The sequence below is a fragment of the Ambystoma mexicanum genome, chromosome 3p (assembly GCF_040938575.1).
Source record: "Ambystoma mexicanum isolate Mex_15411 chromosome 3p, UKY_AmexF1_1, whole genome shotgun sequence".
In the NCBI taxonomy this organism is placed as follows: domain Eukaryota; kingdom Metazoa; phylum Chordata; class Amphibia; order Caudata; family Ambystomatidae; genus Ambystoma; species Ambystoma mexicanum.
Window position 1 is genome coordinate 898,260,091 of NC_090925.1, and position 22,801 is coordinate 898,282,891.

Below are 22,801 nucleotides of genomic sequence, written 5' to 3' on the forward strand. Positions count from 1 at the left end.
CCTCCCCTTGCGCACCATGTAACCAATGACCTGCTTACACCCCCTAGGGTGGAGTGTGGGAGGACAAAGGGTGGACACTGTATATGAGTCATTCCGTCTTTCGCCCACATACAGACAATGCAGACAGCATGGAGTGTGAAAAATGCACATCGGCAAATGCAAACGAAGGCAAAGGCCAGAGATCCTGTTTTTACATGAGTGTTGGTGCTGAGGCCAGATATTACCTCTTGGCAATAGCAGATACGCTTGCACGCCTTCCACTGTGACATAGGACATGCTGAAAGCTAAAAAAGGACAAATACCATGACATAAAATGCTGTTAGACTGAAATCAGAGGTTGCTTAAAGGTTCAACAGAGGCCACGTGCTATCTATCATTCTGGGAGGTGACATGTCTGACTTTGTAACTCAGGGCAGCAGAAAACACTGGACCCAACCATCCCAACTGACTCACTCCTTCCATGGACACTGCCTCCCTTTGCAATGTGGCAGAGCCACATTGCATACGTATTGCTGTGAGTTGTGTCCTGCACTACAAAATTACATTATTCCAGGAGAAGTTCCCAACACTATCAAATTGCATTTTGGAACTTGTGGTTTTGCTTTCTGTATTTCAAATGCAGGACAAGTACCAGAATACAAAGGAAAGTGATATTGGATGAGCAGATTATGCCTGACAAGGGAAACCTAAAGGTCCTGCATAGAAGAGCCCTATATGGACGTTGAAGTGCATGCCAACTACCTTCATAATTAATGAAAATCACATATAATGTAACGTCTGTTGGGGCAATGTGGGATCATTCAATTTAGCTTTTCCCTCCTTGCTCTGGAAATGTTAACTAAGGAGTCTTTTTGCAATCCATTCAGCATTTCAGTCCTTTGTTACAAGTTGTAACTTATTAGCTGTGGGTGCACACATAATCTCTAAATAGGTGCAACCATTTGGAATGCTTTGTTTTAAATTGGAATTGATATAGAAAATTGCAAAATCATTGTTTCATTCTAAATTCTGTCTCGCAAAGTATGCTAAAACTTTTTCTAAACCCCACGATGGTCTACCAAGTTATTTGAATACACCTACAGAGCAGTTAAACCTATGCACGACAACTGTATGCATTCTATGTTATATAAGCTGCTGTCCATGCTAACTGGATATACATTAGATGAAATGTACCACTAACGCAGCATATTGACCTCTCCTGGATGAACAGAAATTAAAAATTGAGCAGCTGCGGGTGAAGGTTGCCTCGTGTGAGGGACGTTTGCACTGTTACTGCCGAAATCCTATGCTGGGGGAGGGGAAGGAAGGGAGTGGGGGTGTAGAACGCGTCTGCTGAGAGTGGTTGTTATGTTATGTTGATTTATACCGTGCACCGATACCACCCAAGGGCAGACTCCAGGCGCTCACGTGGCTCTGCAAGAAAGAGGAAGGGGTTGGTTAGTGAAGCAAGAATGATAGGAAAGATCCAGAACCAGGAGAAACTGGCATCTGTGTGTGTGTTGGCTTGCAGATGGTAGGTTGCATGCACTGGCTTGTTCTGTCCATACGGGTAAGGTCCAATGCCTGGGATGTTGCTGGTATTTAGCATTTTTGCGCAGTGGCTTGTTGTAACCATACAGGTAAGGTTCAATGCCTGGGATGTTTCTATGTGACTGTTTGTTATGTTGGAGTATGTCTGTTTTATGTGTAGATCGGCAGGTGTTTGAGGTTGTGAGCACTGGCTTGTTGTGTCTGTACAGGTACGTTCCAATGTCTGGGTTTGTTTGTTGTAAGTGTGTGTTGCTTTTGTTGGGTTTGTGTCAGGGTATTGGTTGGCTAGCCCAGTGAGTGTGCATAGTGTTTGGCTGGTGTGTTTGAGGAGGTGGAAGCGGGTGGTTAGTGCTTTGGCTACTCGGTAACTTCTTCTATGTGGCTAATCTGCACAGTCTTTTCTGTTGTAACAAAAGACTTATCTCCATAATTCTTCTATTTTAGCCTGATGCATGGTTAATATTCTCAGTTCTATATAAGTGTGACTCGTGGCTAATCTTCACAATTCTACGAGTGCGATACATGGTTTACCCTCACAGTTCTAAGTCAGACTCATGACTAAACTTCATAATTCAAAGTGTGATGCATGCATGATGTTCACAATTCACTCTAAGTGTGTCCCATTGTTAACCTTCACCATTTCATCTGAAAGGGAAGCGTGGCTAAAATTCACAATTCTATCTAGGTGTATTTGTATTTATTGATTTATAAAGCGCCTTACATGACGCCTGGCTAAGCCTTACAACTCTTTCCAAGTGTGATGCATGGCTAAACTCTGCCATTCTATCTGAATGGGACAATGGCTGAACTTCATATTTCACTTTAAGTGAGATGCATGGTTAATCTTCACAATTCTAACACAGGCTGCAGCCTGGCTAAACTTCACAATCGTTTCGTCTAATGATTCATGTCTAATCTTACCTGATAAATATGGGAATTTGTAATCCAATTTGAGTAATTATATGTGATGTATCTTTACCATGTAACATTAAAATACAAATGTTTAGAGAGAATTGTGAACATTAGCCTGCACCGGACCCAGACAGATTTGTACATGATAGCAAGTACCACATTTAGTTAACAAACATGGAATTGTGCCAATAACCAACCCACTAACAATTTCACCTCTCTGCATACACCTCTCAAACTCTAAACAAACACAACCACAGCCCTATAGCACAACAAACCACACAAACTTCACTACACCGCAACAACAAAACAAACCACACATAGACTCGCACAACAGCACACGACGTCTACCGAACGGAAAGCACCACAAGCCCAGCGAACAGCGTTAACCGCGTTCAGGCTGCCAACAGCACAGCTCTCTTGCACGTTTCCCGTTCATTCCCATTAACTCTCCCCCTGTTCCCTTTTCAGATCTGCAAGACCGCCAGGGGACCACTCCGGTGGTGATAGTGCGCGTACAAATATAGTTTAACATTAACATAAAAAAGAGCACCAAGTTACTTATTACGGGTTTGGGTTAACAAGTGGTATCTTTAAAATACTAGCTAAATTACAGATTGGGATTGCATGTAATATTTGCGCATGGCGTAAAAAGAAAGTAAAATGAGAGATATTCAAAACAAGTGCTAGCTTAGATATATCCTATTTTAAAATACCATCTAATTACAGTTTGGGATTACATGGAATACTTATTGTATAGTGTATGTACAAAGACATTAAATTAAGAGGTATCCAAAATAGCACGTGTATATCACGCTAAAGTACAACCAATGAGCCCTAAAACCGCCGTACTCTGCACACGGGCTGGCCCAACACACCAGTCCCAGAGCATGCTGGCTCGCACGATTTGTGTGCGTTTTATTGCAAGGTCCAGGCAGTCACGGTGGGCGTAGCGTTCCGCAATGGAAGGTTCTCAGAGACTTGAGTCGTGGGCTGAGGGAGGGTTTCCTGCATGTTGGGCAGGGATTCCCCGTGATGGGCGGACCCCGAGTAAGTTCGAGGGAGGGTCCCAGGCTATGGGAGGCTCCTAGGCGGGGTTTGGGGGGCGGGCAGGGTCTGTGCCTGCAGGGGAGGTGGCCGGGAGAAGCGTAGACTGACTGACTCCCTAGCCCCGGCGCTGCTGCCCCAGTGGCTGAAGATGGCCGCCGGCATGAGGTCACCTCGGAGTGGACTGCTGGAGCTCCGTGGCCCTGGCGAGGGCTGGCAGCGGGTGCTGCTGCTTCTGGGAGAGGAGAGTCTGAGCCTTAGCCCTCCGGAGGGAGAGCCGGAGACCCCCGAGAAGACCATATCTAATGGGGGCGAGCCCTGCGGAGAGCCGCGCGCCCCCTCGGTGCCAGAGAGGCTCGCCAACGTCCCGCGCACAGTGCGAGTCAGCAAACAGGACGTGGGAGGGCTCGGCATCAGCATTAAAGGTGAGAATCGGCTGCTGTGAAAGGAGAGAGGAGTCTGGACTTGGAGTCACAAGTTTGGAGGGCAAGTCATCCCAGCTGGACATGAAAGTTGAGGCGTTTCCCGCAGCGCCTTGCAGATCGGTGCCTTTGGGGGGGCCAAAAGCAGTTCTTGCTGTACTGGACCAGAGGGATCCAACGGTGCCTGGTAGAACTCACTGCACAGCCATAGTTCTGCTATGTTATATGAAGTCCGTTATTCGAGGACAGTAGGAGGCAGAAAGGGCGCACACGTATCTTGTGCCTATAAGTAGATCGTATGGTGGTTACCTTTCCCTTCACTGGTGGAAATGGAACACATTTAAAGGGGGGGGGGGTGGATCCGACTAGGGCAGGGTGGGGGCGGAATTTGGAGATGAGAGCGGAGTTCTGAGGGGGAGGAGTTGGCATGAACTCCGCTCAAAGTAAATGTTCAAAATAATAGTTTAAACATGGGGCCATTTCTTTCAGCCTGCTTCTTTCCAAACTGTACATCAATTCTACTTGAAATTCACTTCCCTGGCAGTGGTGCTCCCAAAATACTGTTGGTAATGCAGTGATTTTCAGTGCATCAAGGGATCTATAGATGCACTATTCTGTAGAAGGTTACCACTGTAGCTCAGCAGGTTGAGAGACCATTGCTGTGATGCTATATATTAAAAACTGGTTGTTAATCATATGACTTTTTACAAGTGCTATAAAATGTTTGGCCTGGGCTTGGTTTGGGCTGATCGCGTGCCTGGCTTCAGAGCGTTGGTGGCTGTATTTCTACACTGTTGTGAAATTCATAACTGCCTGAAGCATGTATTTGTGATTTAAGCAGTTTGACAAGCATATAACATCTTCATAAATATAATTTGTGATATAAATTACAGAATATTTGTGTGGTAGTCTTACAAAAAAAGAAACCAATTTCAAAGAAAAGTAGCAAATGCAAGTTTAAGATGCATTTTTGAGTTTGGAAATTATTTCTTGTTTTTGTTGTTCTTCTATGAAGTGTAAAATGCACATTTGGAAAACAATGCGGTGCCCAGCATGTAGAAACTGCTTTTAACAATGAAGGCCCCCACCGCATAATCCCCGTGGTGTCCCTTTCAGGCCAGAAGAAACAAACAGGTTTAGCAAATAGGGCCTGCAAACACACGAGTTACGGCTGGGGAAAGGAGGACGCAGCAGATTGGATTACCAAGCCCCCATCTTCCCTCTGAGAATTCTAGGGGCTCGGCGAAGCCTTGTCGGGGCTGAGGCAGTCTGGGCCCGAGACCCGTCCAGAAATCTGATGCCGGATCTCGAAGTCTGTTATTCGAAGATCGTATGGTGGTTCCCATATGTAGTTTGAGTTGTCCCATAACTGCATGTCGTTTTATACAGGGAAATGTCACATGCACTTGTATGTACGATGCCAAAGGGTGCCTTATGTCCTTCTGGGGCTGCAGGGAAGGAAGTTCACGGGGAGCTCAGAGCTAGCCAGTGTTTGCATCTGTTTGACATGCACAAAGTTGTGCTACAGATGTTTCAGGTTCAGAGGTTATTGTATGCTGGTGTTAGGCACGTACTGACCTCTAGGGCGACAGCACTCGGCTGGATGAACTGACCAGTTTACAGGAATCGTACACGTTTTTGTAAATACTGCAGGGCTGGGAGGATAGTTCGGGCAACGCGTTTATCTTGGTAGCAAGACAATGCATAGCAACACACGTTTGACTCCCGGTGTCGCACTTAGAAACTGGTCCCTGGTATTAATCACGTTATAAAGGAACAATGACAATTATAAAAAAGATACAATGTTTCAAAAAGGAGCAACCTAAGAAAGTTTATTTAAATCACAACTTTCTAATGTCTAATTTTGGAGAAGTGTTTTTTACCCTAGTCTGGGTAGGACTAAGGCTAAGGTGACCAAGTATCCTGCCTTCAGCTCGCTGACCACAAAACGCACCTTCATTTTACATGCCTGTTTTCGATTAACTATATAAACAAGCACAATGTCTGTTACAGTTCTGTTACTCATTTATGACATTTTCAAATTCAGTTTTACATATTTTAAAACATTTCTTATAATTTGTATTGTGATTTGATCAAACATTTGATCTCATTACGAAGAAAATATAGATATAAAAACAAACATATTACACCTTCTTTAACTAATTGTAAGAGCAATATTTAAATAGTTAAAAAAGGCAGAAAAAGAAGGAACGCATCACAAAAATAATTCCCAATATCCATTGCGATTCTTATAAAAAACATCATCACCTAGCTTTTAATTAGCCTAATTCCTCCAACATTTTGACAGTCGCAAACGTTAAGAATAATTCAGAGCCTGCACACACACGCTTACACATATCGTCTAGAAGTACATATACATTTTGATTACTGTAAAACCGACCCACCTGCTTTGTTCTCATTACTGCCAGATTAAGTCATTCCATCAATAGATGCCGCAAAGTTTCTGGCTTTCCCGCGTTGTTACAATGGGTACAAATGTTATTTAGATTATCTTCCTTTTTAGAGCAGACATGTTGAATTAAACATGTTGGGGAAAAGATTCATCCAAAATCTTATGAACTGATATCTCGTGACTGGACACGGGTATTAAGTATTTTGGCAAATCTCCAAGTGCTTTGTCAACTATTTGAAAAGTCGATTGCTACTTGTGGCGATCCAATCCATTTCCTTTAGGGTTTTCTTTACACTCGGAGGATGGCCCACTGACGTTTTACATACTGTTTTCAATATTCCCTTTTATAGTTGGAATAAGCAGGGATAATGAGAGAGGTGAAGAATGGAATGACGTAGGAGGAAGGCAGGACAAACTTGTACATTCAGCCGTACAGCTAAGAGGTGTATCTTCCACTTTAATTCTCTAAAAATAGGCAAATACTCCCCCAAAAATAAAAATGGGCTGTAAAAATACTCTCCAAAACATAGAAAACGGACAAGTAAAACTTGGGGCTGTGCTTCCCCCCCCCCAACAGCTACATGGGTATGTTTGCACCAGTAGCATATGTAGTACCACAGGAAGACACAACTAAAATTGTCTGATCGGAAGAAGCAAACGTGTATGACTAATTTGGCAGAAAGAAATGATTACAAAAACATTTCCGATTTCCAGTTAAACATATTTTTACTCGCTTATAATATGCTCCCATTGAGAATTGCACTTAATTTGACTCCTCCGCCCCCCAAAATATGTTACTCCCAACTTAAAAAAATACGGCGCCAAATACTCCCACTTTAATCTAGACCACTGTCTACATTTTTTGGAACGCTAGACATCCCAAGTTATCCTTGGGTTTGGGTCGTGTAAACAGTCATCCCAGTTTTGAATATTTCGCTTAAGAAGCTATAAGACCCAGTGAACAGAAACACCCTGGGAGTGAGGGGTCCTTTAATGCATTACCGTTTTCTTCGATCTATTTCGTATGGTCCTCTTGATGTCAATTTTCTTAAATGGGGCAGTTATTAGTGAGCATGGGCCTTAGCAAGAGCAGAATCTTTTCGGTCATTCTACACAGTTTGATGCATTATTCAATGGTTAATCTCATGGTTTAACCTGACCCTTTACTGCCCTGCTGGTGTGTTCACTGCTCCTCCCGCCCTGTTCTCTGTCTCGCTTGCTGCATAGGCTGACTTGTTCACTTCCCCATTGCTGGCCACCAAACCTCATTCACTGGGCTTTGCATGCAAAGCTCATCCTACTGGAGTTCGATCTCCCTTCACCTTCGAATCTAGGTTTTCTAAAAATCAGCAGAGGGCGGATTATGCTTCTGTTTTGTGTCACGTAAGTTCCGCTGTTGCCAAATAATACCGTAAAACGGAACTGTCTCTACTTCAGTAGAACATATATATTGGAATAATTGAACTTGCTCCTCTCTTTGTAGCTTCAAGTGGGAAAAGTGCTTTCCGAGAACACAGCCAGTGAAATCCACTTCACTGGTCGCTCCCTATAATATGCTTTGTTCCCTGCTCATTACTAGATTCCTTATACCTTTACTTTCCGAGCTGGCAACCCTGCCAAAATAGCTCATTGATGACCGTTTCTTACTTGTTGGTCACACGTCCTTTTATTATTGTCCACCCTTTTTTTAATTTTTAGGTTTTTTTTATTTATTTTTTAGTCCTATTATGGTGGTAAAATGGCCCTTGGGCCAAGCTTCAGACCATGGCCAATATTTACTATGGAATGATTTGTGAGGCAGGCAACATTTCTGAATCTCATAGACAGTGGCCCACAGTCCCACAGTTGGGGTATGGTGGCTATGAATCCAGCCTGCAGGGTAGGCACAATCTCTACTGCAGGTTGCTTTACAGGGCTGGCAATCTATGAGGGCCATAGTCACAAGCTGTGCACGGTGGCTGATAGTCCCCTTATGGTATAGTGGTAACTGTACACGGATGTAGGCTAAATCCATTGTTAGTTGCTTGGTGAGGCCTGGGGCATAGTTGTACCTCCTGGGTCTTAACTTGCATCCCCAGCAACCAGTGCTTGTCTCTATGGTACGGCCAGGGGGTTAACTTGCCTCCCCTACAAAATGTTGCCTCTCTGTTGATCACGCTCTGTGTGGTGGTGGTGTTGGGTCATTTGAGTTTGGACTTGTGGGTCTCTTACCTGCATATAGTGACTCTGTCATAAAATGGCATTATTGGGGCATATAAAGTTGCACTTGGCATTTTATTGCAGACTACACATTAGATATGGTGATTGACCAGGCATATGTTGTCATTATTGGTGGATTTGAGGTTGGACTTGCATCAGAACATGTCGTACAGAGGCATGCTTCGGCAAGGCTGGAATAGCACTGTTGGAACTCACATTATGCTGACTGTGGTTTAAGTAGAGTGGTTGGAAACTGGTAGCTGGCACATTAAGTGGAACATTTCCATAGTTTAAGAGGACCATGATGTATTTAAACATTACAAATTTACCACACAATCACTGAAGAGATCCCAGGGTTGAACGCAGGAGGGTTACCGTGGATTATAGTACTGTATAAACAAACCCACAAGCGTGTTAAATACCGCAACGTTAGTACCAAAAATCTTTTTTTATTAGTAACATACAATTGAGTACTTCATTAAATTACAGAAAGTCATTCCTGTATATTATACAAGGTGTATACACACATATACAAATATTTATAATATGTATTTAAAAAACAGATGTATACAAACAGCAATTCTGCTATATCGGCTCTTTTAAACTTCACTCACACCCATGTAAGTGTCTAGTGCATACACGCATTCAATCTGACAATGTCTAGTGCATAAACAATAAGGAAATAATACCTTTTTGGATATAATGGGTTGACAAATTCAATGTATGCAATTCTTCAGAGCCTGCCCTACATGTTTCGTTCTTATCGGGCAGAGTGAAAAAGTCAGGGGGTGTTATACAACTGGAGTAAGAAACAGGGTTTGAGATGCAGTCTACTCTATTATGTACATTTACTTTCAATGTTTAATGTCATATATTATAAATGACAACCGCAATCTCTTTGTATATTGCTTGAAATTGTATTTGCTACAAGCACATCATTAATCCTGATTGAAGACCTCGCGACAACATTGTGACAAAGGTGAGGTGAGCATGTGTGCCTGCATTGTCCCTCTATTTCACTGGGGATTTAGCTCTTTCCATGATAGCCGCCACCTTCACGCACAGGAGGGCCTTTCCGAGCTCAATCGAAGCCCGCCCTGCAATACCCTGATTGGGCTATTCACTGTACTTGTGCCCTATTTAGGAGCCGGCAGGCTGAGCTGGCCCCCTTGCTAAGGCCCACGACTGAGGCCCCTGTCTGGGCCTGGAAGCGGTCTGGATCAGATGACATACATCTACAGCATGCGGGCTGCACCTAGCCGGTAAGGCATTCCTCCCTCCCCCGGCTCCTCCTCACACCCCCACCATCGTTGGGTCCCCTCACCGACTATTCTTCATCATGCCACCTGATGCGTCCTATCTAATTCCACTGCTACCTCCTGCGGACGCTTGTTACTCATGTCACCTGCTGTTCTTCAGCCCTGAATCCCATTGTTCCTGCTAGTCTCTGTTCCCCTTCACTATTGTTCCTGCTACTGCCTGGATGGCCTTCCCCGGGCGCTACAACCTATGATCTTCTGTGTCAACCTCACCACCTCCCAGTTGCCTCTCCTAAGTGGCTCCCTTCACAAGCTACCGACACAATATCTGCTGTGCTCCTCTCCTATAAGTTGCAAAGACAATCCTGTGTACATCCATGTTTCCCTTTAACTACTGTACAATTTACATTCCGATTTTTAAGGCGTGTGTTACTCAGTCATTTGATTAGTAAGGGTTGTTGTGAATAAGGAATAATGATAAGCAAAACCCACCTATAGTTTTTTTTTTATATGCATGGCTATTTTTCCTGTGTATGTATGAACTGTTTTAATTGTTGATACAATCATGAATATTTTAATGTTTTAACTAGCACACATCACTTTTTTGGATTGCGCTGTATATTTCCTGAGCAGAGTAAAGCAAGTTTTTAAAGTCTTTTTATATGTACGTCTGATAACAATAAAATTTGAATTTATATTTTGTATGTAGAGTGAGGTAATCAAATACTTTATCCAACAAGACTATTGCTACGACCTGCATCACAAACGGCTATAAACGCACATGCACAATGTCTGTTTAATTTATATTGTTTAACACATCTGGCCTCATCAATGTTTCTGTAATTTGGCTGTTTGCTTTTAAATTCTAATCTGGCTGTGCTGGACTTTGATTTTGTGAGTTTTTATTTATTTTTATTTTATTTATTTGGGTTTGTAAAGCGCACATCTACCTGGGGGCATTGTGGCGCTGGTCAAGTAGTCTCACTTAGAACATGTCATTTCAAGATGCGTAATTTACAACAGGTAGATGGTTTGAACAGGTTACATACAATAGTTATATGTGTAATTGATACATACTGTTGTTACAGAAAGTCAGTATGCATGTTGTTATAAACAGATGTTACATACAATCAATATGGAGAAAGAGTTGAAGAGGGTGCTTTTTAATAGTTTGCGGAGGGTTTGGTAAGATTTTTCGTTCCTGAGTGCCGTGGCAAGAGCGTTCCAGTTTTTAGGAGCTAGTTAATTGCTGCAACTAGCCTCATGTCCTGAATGCAATTAGCAACCTGTTTTCTCTTCACCTGTCCTTGCATCCTTATGTTTGGCACACTGAAAGCATAGCCTTTACCCTGCATTCTGCTGCACTCCAGTGCCCCCGTACCCTTGTGTGGTCCTGCCTGCCCCTTGTAACTGTGCCCCTGTGAATATTGCTGGTATTTAAAGCACCTCCTCCATCTGTGATTGCTTGGCTGCTAGGCCGCTTCATGGGTTTATTCGTGGAGTGTGCAGCTCCCCTGTCTGTCTCTTTTCCCACCCCCCACCACCACTAACATGGCACTCTCGATCTCCCCCATCTACCGTAACTGCTACTCTATCACCTATCCTATCTCCGTCGTGGAGTCTGGAAGAAAAAGGCTCTAATCCAGGCCTACCTATTTCTGACACCTGCGCCAATGCTACATCCACGCAGACTATTACTGACATCCTCTTTTCTGTCCCCTCCCCAAACCTATGGACTCCCCATTTGGTCTCTACTCTCTCCCCTTTCTTCTTCTCACCCATTAATGGTGGCACTAGATGGAAGTACTCTTGGCATACTTCTCATCCTCTAGGTGCATCATTAATGTCTATCACAATGGCACTAACGTGGCCCAAGGTTCTTAACCTACTCTTCTCCTTATTGACCGGTGCCTGCCCTCTCTTATTAACTTCCTCCCTTCTCTTGCTACTCCTTCTTCCTCCCCTCCTCTAACCTCTCCACCACCACCGAGGGGATTACCACACTCCCTCTACCTCTCCTCGGTAAACTTTAAAAGGTGGAAATCGGCTTCCCTTAGTACTCTTACTGCTCGTTCTGCTGTCAAAGACTCCTCTGGATGTCTCCTTCTTGAAGACCATGACCTTACCAAGGCATGGTTCAATACCAGCTCTGTCACTGCTCTTACACTCTCCATCCTGAGGACTACAAACTCCTCTCCAAACCCAGTACCAACCGTCCCAGAGGTGGAGTGGCTCTGATTTTCCCTGAGTGGGTCCCTGCTTCTATCGTTCCTACTCCTCATTTGAATGCCTTATCTTTAGGCTCAGAGTCTCTCCTACTTTCTCACTCACCCTCGCTTCCATCTACAGGCCCCTGGGCCCTATCTCGCTCTTCTTTGTGGATAGGCCGAACTCGCCTCCTCCCTTTTGACCTCTTCTTCCAAACTCCTCCTCAGTGACTTCAGCATCCACCTTGGCTCTCCTGAATCGGCCATTTCACTGTTCCGTGACCTCTGTGACTCCTTCTCTCTTACTGTTCTTCCCTCCGCTCTGACACACTCAGCCGGACACACTTGGGATGCCTTCATCTCTGGAGACATCCCTATCTCTAACCTGGCCACCAACCCACCTCTCTTGGTCTGACCCCTCTCTCTTCTCCTCCCGCTTGGAGCCCCTCGGCCCTCTGTCAGAGCAGTCTCCCGCACTGCAAGCCTCCTTTGCCGTCATTTGACCGACGAAGTGAGTGTCAGTCGCTGCTTTTGCTTCCACTTTCATCCCCCTCCGACCCCTGCTCCCGACTCTTCTTCTGACTCTGTCCTTGCTAACCTTCACCTCTCCATCTCTAACACCCTTGGTATTCTTGCCCCTGTCATAAGGATCAGCCTGAAGTCTGCCTTCAAGTGCAATGGTTGTTTGACTCTGATCTTGCTTCTCTGAAATGTATGTGCCGAGTTGTTGAACGGATGTGGCAGACCTCGGGCTCATCCTCGCCTGCTCCAAAGGCAATATCGTTATTCTATCTGCTCCAAGAAGAGGACCCACATCCAAGCCCTCATCTCTGGAGCCACTAACAACATACAAGGAACTCGCCAATCCAATTGCAGTCTCCACCTCTTTCCTTCCTGCTCATGCTCTCTGCACTGCATTGGCTTTCCATGTCACTTCTGAAACTCAGGACATCCTGTCCTCACTCTCCACTACCCCCATCTCCACTCCTGCCTCTGCTCTCATGCCTATGCTGTCCTGCCTCCCTCCTGCCCATTGCACCTGATGAGGCCTCTCAAGTTGACCGTTCTATGAAGGTCCCATCCAAGCAGGTGCTCCCCTGCTGCTCCAGAACCAAGGACAACATCTTCTCTCTTGCCCCGGCTTGTGCCGATTTCTGTATCCACTCCTTCGTCACTGGCTCTTTCCTACTATCCCTCAAACACTCCCCTGTGCATCCTCTCCTAAAAAAGCCGTCTGCTGACCCCTCCTGCCCAGCTAATTATCACCATATCTCCACCACCGCCTTTGTGGGTAAACTGGAAAATGTGGTCCTCCCGCAACTGACCCTTCATACTGAACTTGTTGGTTGCCTCCATAACCATCAATCTGGATTCTGGCATCCTGAGGCACAGAAACTGCTCTCCTGAACACACATGAAGACATGGTCGCAAATCTTGACTGTAACCCTCCTGCTCATTCTCCTTAATCTCTCCTCTGCGTTCGACGCAGTCAACCATTCTAGCCTCTTAAAACAGCTCCATGATACAGTCGGCTTCATGGATTGGCTGAATTCTTTCCTCACTAATCGCCCTTCCCAGTTTCAACTGGGCCCTTTCTCTTATACCACCCCATTCTCTACCTGTGGTGTCACCCAGGGTTGTATCCAATCACCATGGCTCTTTAATATCAATCTCGCTACTCTTGCTCACCTAATCTCCTTCTCTCCTCATTTCCAGTGTTATGCTGATGACACACAGCTTTCCTTCAAACTTCCCTCTCTTCCTCCTCTCTCATCCCCAATTGCCTGACTGCTACCCAGGCATGGTGTGCGACTAACAATCTTTGTCTTAATGCCAGTAAGACAGAGATCCTTCTTATTGGGACATCCTCCTAGCCTCTGGCCGCCTCTCCTTGGGCCTCTACCCTTGCCATCCTGTGTGAGGCCAAAAACCTTGGTGTCCTCTTCGACTCCCCTCTCTCCTTCACCCCTCACATCTTGGACCTTGCCGGGAAGACCCACTTCTAGCTTCACCCTTATCCCCAGAAGCTCAATGTCTCCAGATCTTTGGTCCTCTAGGCTAGACTACTGTAACAACCTTTCCTCAATCTCCCCCTTTCCTCCCTAGGCCTCCTTCAGCTAATCCAGACTAGGGCTGCAAGATTTATCCTTGGCCTCAAACCCAGGGAATCGATCCAGCCCTAAAATCTCTGTACTGGCTCCCGGTGGCTGTGAGGATCAAATTCAGGTCCCACTGCATCATCCACAAGGCTTTCTGGGGCCACAATATCTCCAACTTTCTCTCCCTAAATACTTCCCTGCTAGAGCCTTCTGCTTCTCTTATCGCCAACTCTCTGATTGTCAAATGCTTCTCTAAGCAGAGAGTGGGGGTAAGCCACTCTCTTCGGCTGGTGCCTCTCTCTGGAACAGCCTCCCTGCCCCTCTCAGACTGAGCCGGACCTCCTTATGTTCCGGCAACTTCTCAAAACTCTGCTTTTCTCAACCTCTTTCCCTTCCCTGTTAACCACCCCTCTGCTACTGTGACTGGCAGCCTGGTCCTTCATGAATCTCCAGGTTACCAGGCCCTCTACCCAGGCGACACCGGTACCGGGCCCCCCACCTGGCAGTTGTGAATCCCTCCCTTGGGGTTCCTCCGCCAAGCACTTAGCCAGTGGCCTCATCCCCTGGCACCTCTTGGCACTTCCCTCCCAGGCTCACCAGCACTTGCCCATACCTTGCTCCACCCCCTCCCTTCCTTATCGCCTGCTCTTGTCTTCACTGCACTTGCACGTCTGAATGTCACAAGGCATAGTAGGACCACGTTTTTATATTTACTGTTCTTTTTGTTGTCATTGTATTTACTCCCTTTGTTCCCTCCCCCCTTACCTTGTGACGCTTGGAAACCCCATATGGTTGTTTAGGCGCCTGACAAATGCTCAATAAATATAAATAAAATCCATGCTTCTATCTAGTCTTGAGAAGGTTGAACTTCTTGTGATTCACTGCAACATTCAGCAACACTACGGTCAGTTTTCTGGCCATAACATTTTCTGTGATGAAATTGCAAAAAAACTCTGGATTAATCCTTTTCATAAAACCTCAAGACAGGAATGTCCTCCTGAGATATGACGGCTTTCAGCCCAAACATACTCTAAATAACTTTCAGTTTGGTCAATTTTTCAGATTCAGAAGAAGCAGCTCTAGCATTTACCTGTTCCAAAAAGAATCAGTCAAATTAGAGGGAAAACTAATTCATCGCCGGTCAAGTGGCACAGCGAGTAGAGCACTCGCTTTGACATCCGTGCAGAGCTTGCTAACGCAGGTTCGAATCCCCCCCGGCAGGGCCAAACTCAGCCTTTCATCCTTCCGAGATCGATAAATGAGCACCACACACCGTGGGTAATAATAAGCAGCGCTCAGATACCTGAGGGTTCGTAGCACTATATAAATGTGAAATTATTATTATTATCGCAGATAGCCTTAAAAACTGGTCAAACAAGCACACCTGAGAGCTTTTAATAACGACCGTGAAGCTCCTATTGGAGTACAGACGGAAGGACAAAAGCAAATAAAATCTAGTATTTGTCAGCACATTCACCAATATGTCTGACGGAATCACTAACATGATTCTCAAAAAGCTGGAGAGTATTTGCAAATGTCTAGTCTCACTCGTCCTATTTTAGAATTAAAAAAAAAAGCAAAAATCTCAGACATCCTGACAAGAAATGATTTGTTTACCCCCACAGACAATGATGAGCCTACCTGAAATATGGGGCTTGGAAAAAGCAACAGGGCACACACCTTGTGGTAATTGCAGGTGTTGCACTTTAACGAAGAGAAGCACAGAATGCGACTTCGGCTTGACAACACCATGGCAACATTGTGCAATAACCAACTGTGCAATGGTCATATATGCAATCCGGTGCCCTTGCAAATTGTTGTACGTTAGTAAAACAGAAAAATATGCACCAGAATTACAGAACAGGAGAGCTATATATGCAAGTGGAGAATTGGATTGCTGGTAACCACTAGAGAGCATGCTGAAAAACACCAGGAACCGCAATTCTTTGAGGCAGCACTCATGTAGAGTTAGAGGAAAGGTATGAACACTGATGACGTGAGCCCGTTAGATTGGCACTACCTGGAGTTAGTTCATAATGCTCACAGCGTAGTGTAATACCTTGAGTTCAGGTGTGCATTGATGATTGAACATTTTTCGTAGGAAATCACAGAAGTGATATTTCTTAGGGAGCACTTTACCTTTCTTGACCGAGAAGGTACCTTTTTACTGATACCCTCATAGAGCTCCTAAGTAGAGCATGTGAGTCTTTTTGGCTTACTGCACAAAAACCCAGACTCATTTAAAAGTGGAAAAGGTCGCTTTAATGTGACGGGCCAAAGCGTACAATTAAACGCTTACCTTGCTCCATGGCCTTACAAACTAAAGAAATATTTTAAATAATTAAACATTTTCCATTTTTCCCCAACAATTAAATAAAGCCATTTCCTCCCTAACTATCCCTTGGACCCTACCATCTCCTTACCCCTTTTCCAGGCGTCCCGCTTTCTCCCCGGGGCCATGCCCCTTCAGGCTCAATACCTGTTCCCCCGTGGTGGCCCGCTTGTGCAAATAGCGCCACCCCATCCTTTCCCGTGTCATTCCCCCATTGTGCATCCCTCCCCCCACATCAAAAGGGGCCATGCCCCCGGCACCAGAAAAACCCTCCCCCGAGGTGTTCTTTCTGCCCTCCCCCCCCCCGCCACCAATTTTCCTACCTCCACTCCCAACTAAGAGCTCCAGTCCGCCGGATAATGATTGTTCCCCAAACAGGAAAGTTTACCCATCCTCTCTAAATCTCATCAATCCTTTCTAAACCATCGATTTACGGTCCAAAACCTGTACTGACACCGATGTACAACATTCTACCAACTCTCTGTTTCACCCCTTCCTTGCCCGCTCTATCGGACCCTCATTTTTCGCTCCCCTCCCAACTCTCTGTGGCAAACACTTAGTCCCCCCCTACAGTTGCTTGAGGCCACACTTGTCAGACCCCTAACAAAAAACCCTTTTTATTTTCCTAAGAAGGGCCACACCCGTATCCCTTACCAGATCATTTTCCGCAGCAAGACTAATCCCCCCCCCCCAACTGGAGGCCTATAGTTTTCCCCCCAACCCCGCCAACATATGAAGCGACTGATCCCAGGCCAGCCCCCCAAACCCGGACCATCTTACCACAACATCTTATAGTTGCACCCCAGTTGCCTGAGAACAAAGCTTTTCTCAGCTTCTTACCCTGCCCTCTTAACCTTAGAATGTCCCAAAACCAGATTTTTGACATCTGACCGTACCTCCTGGCCGCATCTGAAAAAGAAATTACAAAATCACTTACAAATCAACAACATCCTAATGAATGCAACACTCCTGCTACCTACTGAAAAATTGTTATAACGACATTCCGTCTGACCCGGTCCCTTGCATACCCTTTGTATCTCCCTTACTCCCAGCGTCCCAACCTATTCACCTACTCCTCTGAATAGCCCAGCCTGCTACCTTCAGCTGCTGCATCCCTCCTAAAAGAATTAGTTACCAACCTCCTAACCTTTCCCGCACCACTAGTAACACCTTCCTCAGTACCCTATCCTTTCTGGCCATCTCCTTACCCTCTCCGGAAACCCGCAAGGTCCTCTCCTACCTGTCCCCCTATATTTCGCCCCCTTCACCTAACCTTTCCCCAATACACCTAAACCCACTTAGCCCCCCCTTTTCCTCCTAAACTATTACCCTCTTGCTCACTCTTGCCCCCCACCTTCCATCACCTTATTCATTTGGCCCTGCGTTGCCCCCCCCTGCACCGGGGGCCCAAGTGCTCCCCCGTCCATGCAGGCCCTTTACTTTCTTACTCCCCTCGCCACTGCACCAGGGGCCAACTTGCACCCCCGTCCCTGCAGTCCCTTCCATATAGCTAATCTTCAAGCTCCTTGCGACCATTACCGCTGTTTCCCACCTGCACCAGGGGCCCTAGTGCACCCCCGTCCATGCAGGCACCTTTTCTGCCTTACTCCTCTCCACCGCTGCACCAGGGGCCAAACCTGCGCCCCCGTCCATGCAGACCATTCCACATAAATTCCTCTTCCAGCACCTTGCTTCGTTGCTTCACTTTTTTTCCCCCAGCTGCACCAGGGGCCTTAGTGCACCCCTGTCCATGCAGCCCCATCTCATCACTTCCCCTGCTGCACCAGAGGTGCTCCCGCACCTCCGTCCATGCAGCCTGAAGCTTACTCACCTTGTCGTGCGGCAAGCGTGAGGGCTTCGCCACCGTCAACCATGCCCTCCAAACGACAGCCACCACCCCTTACCCATTTCCACAGTTACATCCCCTGCGGCCCTCCCCTACCTTAGATTCTTCCTCCTCACCCCTCTCCTACCCCCTTTAAACCGCCCCCAAAACCTTCATCAAACCTTGTGCCTCCCCCTCCTTATCCGATAAACTGAGCCCGACCTACCAGAAACCCCAAATTCACCTGGCATGCGGTCCTTCCCCCCCCCACCTCCTTGCCCCGCTCCGCGCCCTGACCCATTGTCCCCTGCCTGAAAACAATCCGTAACCGGATGCCGACCTGCACACCTGCTGCACTCGTGTTTAAATTTGCACATCCACCTCGTGCATCCTCCTTTATTGAACGACCAACATGCTGTCGAGGGCTGTCCTCTGCCTCCTCCCCCTGCCCCCTCATGGGCGGGGTGACCAAGAAAGGGCCGGAAAGGCACAGGCAGCCCACTTGCTGTGTGCAATGTCGGAGCAGGCCTCGTTGGAGCCATCCATTGCAGCCAAAGATCCATGTCTATATCCCCCCAGGCCGCCTGACCGTCCTCCGCCATTCTCGCTCTGAATTCCTCATCATACCTTACCCAGGCAAAACCCCCAAAACTCGTGAAAGCCTTCCTAATGACGTCCATGTATTTAAGCAGGGCCACACAACGCTCCAGGAATTTTTCACAATAAACACTGGCATAAATGATAAATGCTGACGTCCAATTCTCAATAGTCACCGGGACCCTTGGGCGCGAAGCCAGTTCCCTCTCTTCCTCCTTAGACCCCTCCTTCGCTCGCACTTCCCTATGGAGCAATTTAAAAACATCTACAAATTCCCCCGCCTGAATCTTCTCCCTGGTCGCTGCCATCAAGTGCGCCCCCAGCGGTTTTGTTATCCCCATGTATGGCAATTTTTTCTCCTTGCCTTTCACTTCAACCTCCTTTCCTTTTTCAGCTTGCACCTCGAGCACCAATGGCTCCACCACCTTGTCCGTTTGGACCTCCACTGAGCAAACGCTCTTCTCAACCCCCAAGGCTCCAATGGCCTGCACACCAACTTCTTTCCCTACCCCTTGCAAACCAGCCCCTTCCTTTCCTGTCACCCCCCTTTCAACCCCTCTCTGCCATGCAGATGACCATTCCCTTTCCGGCTCATCTCTTTCCACGCCGGCCGTCTGCGGTCTGGCGTCCACACCGATGCTCCTCATCTCTCTTATAGGGCTCCTGCTGCGGGGACAAAACATGTCAGCAGACTCACCCAGCCAATAGTTCCCCCGACCTCTTGCCCCCCGACCACCCTGCACCTGCTTTCCCAGATCCCACCTCAAACTTCTTCTCTCCTCCCCCCTTTCCCTTACCGCCCTATGACCTTCTACCTCCCATTGCCCCACATAATCCTCCAACCCCACTTCATCGCCCCTTAAATACCATTGTGGATGCAAGCTCATGCCCGAGTTCAGTTGATCTTCCTCTTGCGAGCCCGTGGCGTCTGCCCCGCCACTCCTTTGACGTCTTCTCGGTGGGGCCGCGGAAACCCCTGCCTGGTCCTGTTCTCTCGGGCGAGGCGTTCCGTCCTCCACCCTGGAATCCTTATCGCTAGGGGCCGTGGTGCACCCTCTAGGCTCTCTTTCCGGTGACTGAGGAGGGGCCATTCTAAAACCCTCTACCTCCACCTGACCAGTGGGGGCTGCGCCGCGCCCTCCGCCCTCACTCCTCCTACCCGGGGGAGCCGTTCCGCACCCCACTCTAACCTTGTCAATTGATGGGGACCTCTGCCGCCTTCTCCCACCTGCACTCTTCTACAGGTATTTACCCCCTCTGCCCTGTCCCCCCCCCTTCTGCCCCCCTCGCTGGCCCTACTCTGGTTCCTTTGAGCCACCTCCTTTTGAGCACACCCACCTTCCCTAGGGCTATCCTTCACTCCCTCCCTCAATGGCTGCCCCCCGAAATAATTTCTCCCCCGGACGCCCTCCTGTCTATCTCCCTTCTCAACTTCCTGCCCCGGGATTCCCACACCTCCCCTCTCCCCGCCGCGGGGGTGCAAGCCACCACTGCTGCGAGAGCCCCATCTGCCGCTGCTCTACACTGCGCCTACCGCCACTTATCTCCTCCTCCCCAGTGACCTCTCCACCAGTGACCTCCCCCACTGCCCCCTCCAACTGGGCCCTAGATGCCCTACTAATTATTTCCAAGGCCTCCCTCAGAGCCTTAGCATCCACCAGACCCTTCTTGCTGGCTCCCTGGCCCACCATACTGCACTACTAATCTGGTTGTGCACTACAATATATGTAACCCCTTGAAAATGTACCTAGCAAAACCTAAGCCCCCGAGCCAAAACTACCCGTGGACCTATACCCCAATAGAACAGCTAACCTTGAACCTAGTAAATCAGCACTTCACCACACCCAAACGCTAATATGACTTCCACAATAAAATGCTCCAAATTATTATTAATTAATAGACAATTTCCCTTTTTTATTTTTATTTTTTTAATTTCCCTATAATTACCCCCTAAAATTACAGGCCACGCCCCTGCAACCCCCTAACCCCTTGACCTGGCAATAATGTGCCACCAGCCACAGAAAGCCCCCCCCCCAAAACCAGAGGCCCAACTAACAGGCGCCGAGATGCGCCCGTGTCACACTGCCCCCTGGCGGCGTGTAAACCCAACCGCACCTAAAAACAACAAATGGACGCGGCCCCTTTAATGGGAGCACACTGCCCCCTCCGTCACGCGACGGCCACCGCGCGCAGCCTTCCTCCCTCACAGACGAAACCACACAGGACCGGGAGCTCCCCTCTCACAAAAACCCGTGTGCGGGATGGCACAGAACACAAATACCCGCTGAACCCGCCCTCACTCCCAACGGCCCACGTTCCCCTGCACCCTACCTAAACCCCCCACTCCCTGCAGCACCGGCCGCAAATGCCGCGTCACGATGCTGTGACTGGAAGAAAAAACCCCTAGGCCCGCACACGGACCACGGGAACCAGAGCCTGACAAGTAAGAGGGGGTACCTTATCTACGGTACCCCCGGCTATAACACCAATTCTGAAATTAAAATAATTTTTTTTTTTATTTTTTTTATTTTTTTTTTTTATTTATAACGAACTATGACTAACCTCCCCCAACTTCTAAAACCCTGTCCCTCTCACCTACGCTAACCTGCCGCACCGAAGGCCCAGCTACTCGGGGAAGGCTCGGGAGCAGGCGACAGGACTGACAATCATCAAGTCCAACCGTCGCCTGCCTCCCGAACCTTCCCTGCCCTTAAATACCCTAAGAAGGCGCTCTGCCCGTCACGGCCACTCGCTGGCCGTGTGCAGCGCCAAAAACCTTCGCGTTCCCCCCCCCGGGGCCCCCCTTTTATTCGCAGTAGGCAATGACTGTCCACGCGTTTTTGGTGCAGCGTCACTAGTCTAGGTGTCCACTGTGGTGACGGTTAGTGCAGTTGGGAACACCTGATTGTTGGGGATGCAACGCACAGAATTGCTGTGCTTTTTTCACTTATAGTAAATAATGAGAATTTGAGCAAATTGAAAGCTAAGTAATATAATGGAGTATGTATTTTTTCAGAAATTCTGAGAGTTCACTTGAAATCGCAAGAATTTGAACCTTCTGAAGACGACATGGAAGCATTAATTTAATGATGTGCTTGTTACAAATACATTTTCATGCAGTTTACGAGGAGATTGCCGTTGTCGTTTATAGTATATGATATTAAACATTGAAGGTACATGTACATAATGGAGTAAACTGTATCTCGAGCCCTGTTTCTTACTCCAGGTGTACAGCAGCCCCTGACAAAGTTCCAGTGATCTTCACAATGCCTAATAGTAACGCAATATGTAGGTTAGGCTTGGAGGAACTGTAAACCTCTGCTTCTTATACATTGAGTTTGTTGTCAACCCATTTTTGACATAATTATCTTGGGTATGACTAAGTGCCCAGCATAGATTATATCAAAAAAGATATTTTTCCCCTTTTGTTTATGCACTGGACATTGTCAGATTGAATGCATGTGTGCACTAGACACTATAAGGAAGAATGCATATGCGCAAGTGAAGTTTAGAAAGAGTTCATATAGCATAATTGCTTTTTGCATGTCTGTTTTTTAAATATATTATATTTTTTTATGTTTTTGTATGTCCACCTAGTTTTATAATTTAGTGTCTTTGATTTTCTGTAATTTGATAATTTAATGAAGAAGTACCACTTTTAAGTTATTAATAAAAAAAAGATTTTTTGTACTAACTTTTGTGTTATTCAACACGCTTGTGGGCTTGTTGTTCATACAGTATTTAAACATTACCCCAGGCAGGTTGACACTTTAATTAGCAACTCTCTATAATTGAGCCACACGGGTCACCCTGCATTGATGGCACCCTTTACCATCCGGGCAACACTAAGGTATACTTGGAAGTTACCTGGTATTGTGGTGGAAACCCCTTGCAACTAATTCTGTTGTATGCTGGCACTTTCGAACCCAATAGTGTGACTGCATGATATCCTGGCACAATAT

At 46.8% G+C, this 22,801-nt stretch overlaps 1 protein-coding gene across 2 annotated transcripts in view; it reads left to right on the plus strand.

The window, feature by feature from the left end:
- The first annotated feature begins 3,480 nt into the window (after positions 1-3,480).
- The window catches only part of SNTA1 (syntrophin alpha 1), a 385,016-nt gene continuing 365,695 nt past the window's right edge, over positions 3,481-22,801 (plus strand). Inside the window, exon 1 of one of the 2 annotated variants that reach the window (XM_069652132.1) lies at positions 3,481-3,911. In XM_069652132.1, coding sequence (XP_069508233.1) covers positions 3,638-3,911 — 274 coding nt within the window. In that variant the 5' untranslated portion in view covers positions 3,481-3,637. The remainder of the gene's footprint in view (positions 3,912-22,801) is intronic. The other variant, XM_069652133.1, reaches the window with a different exon arrangement.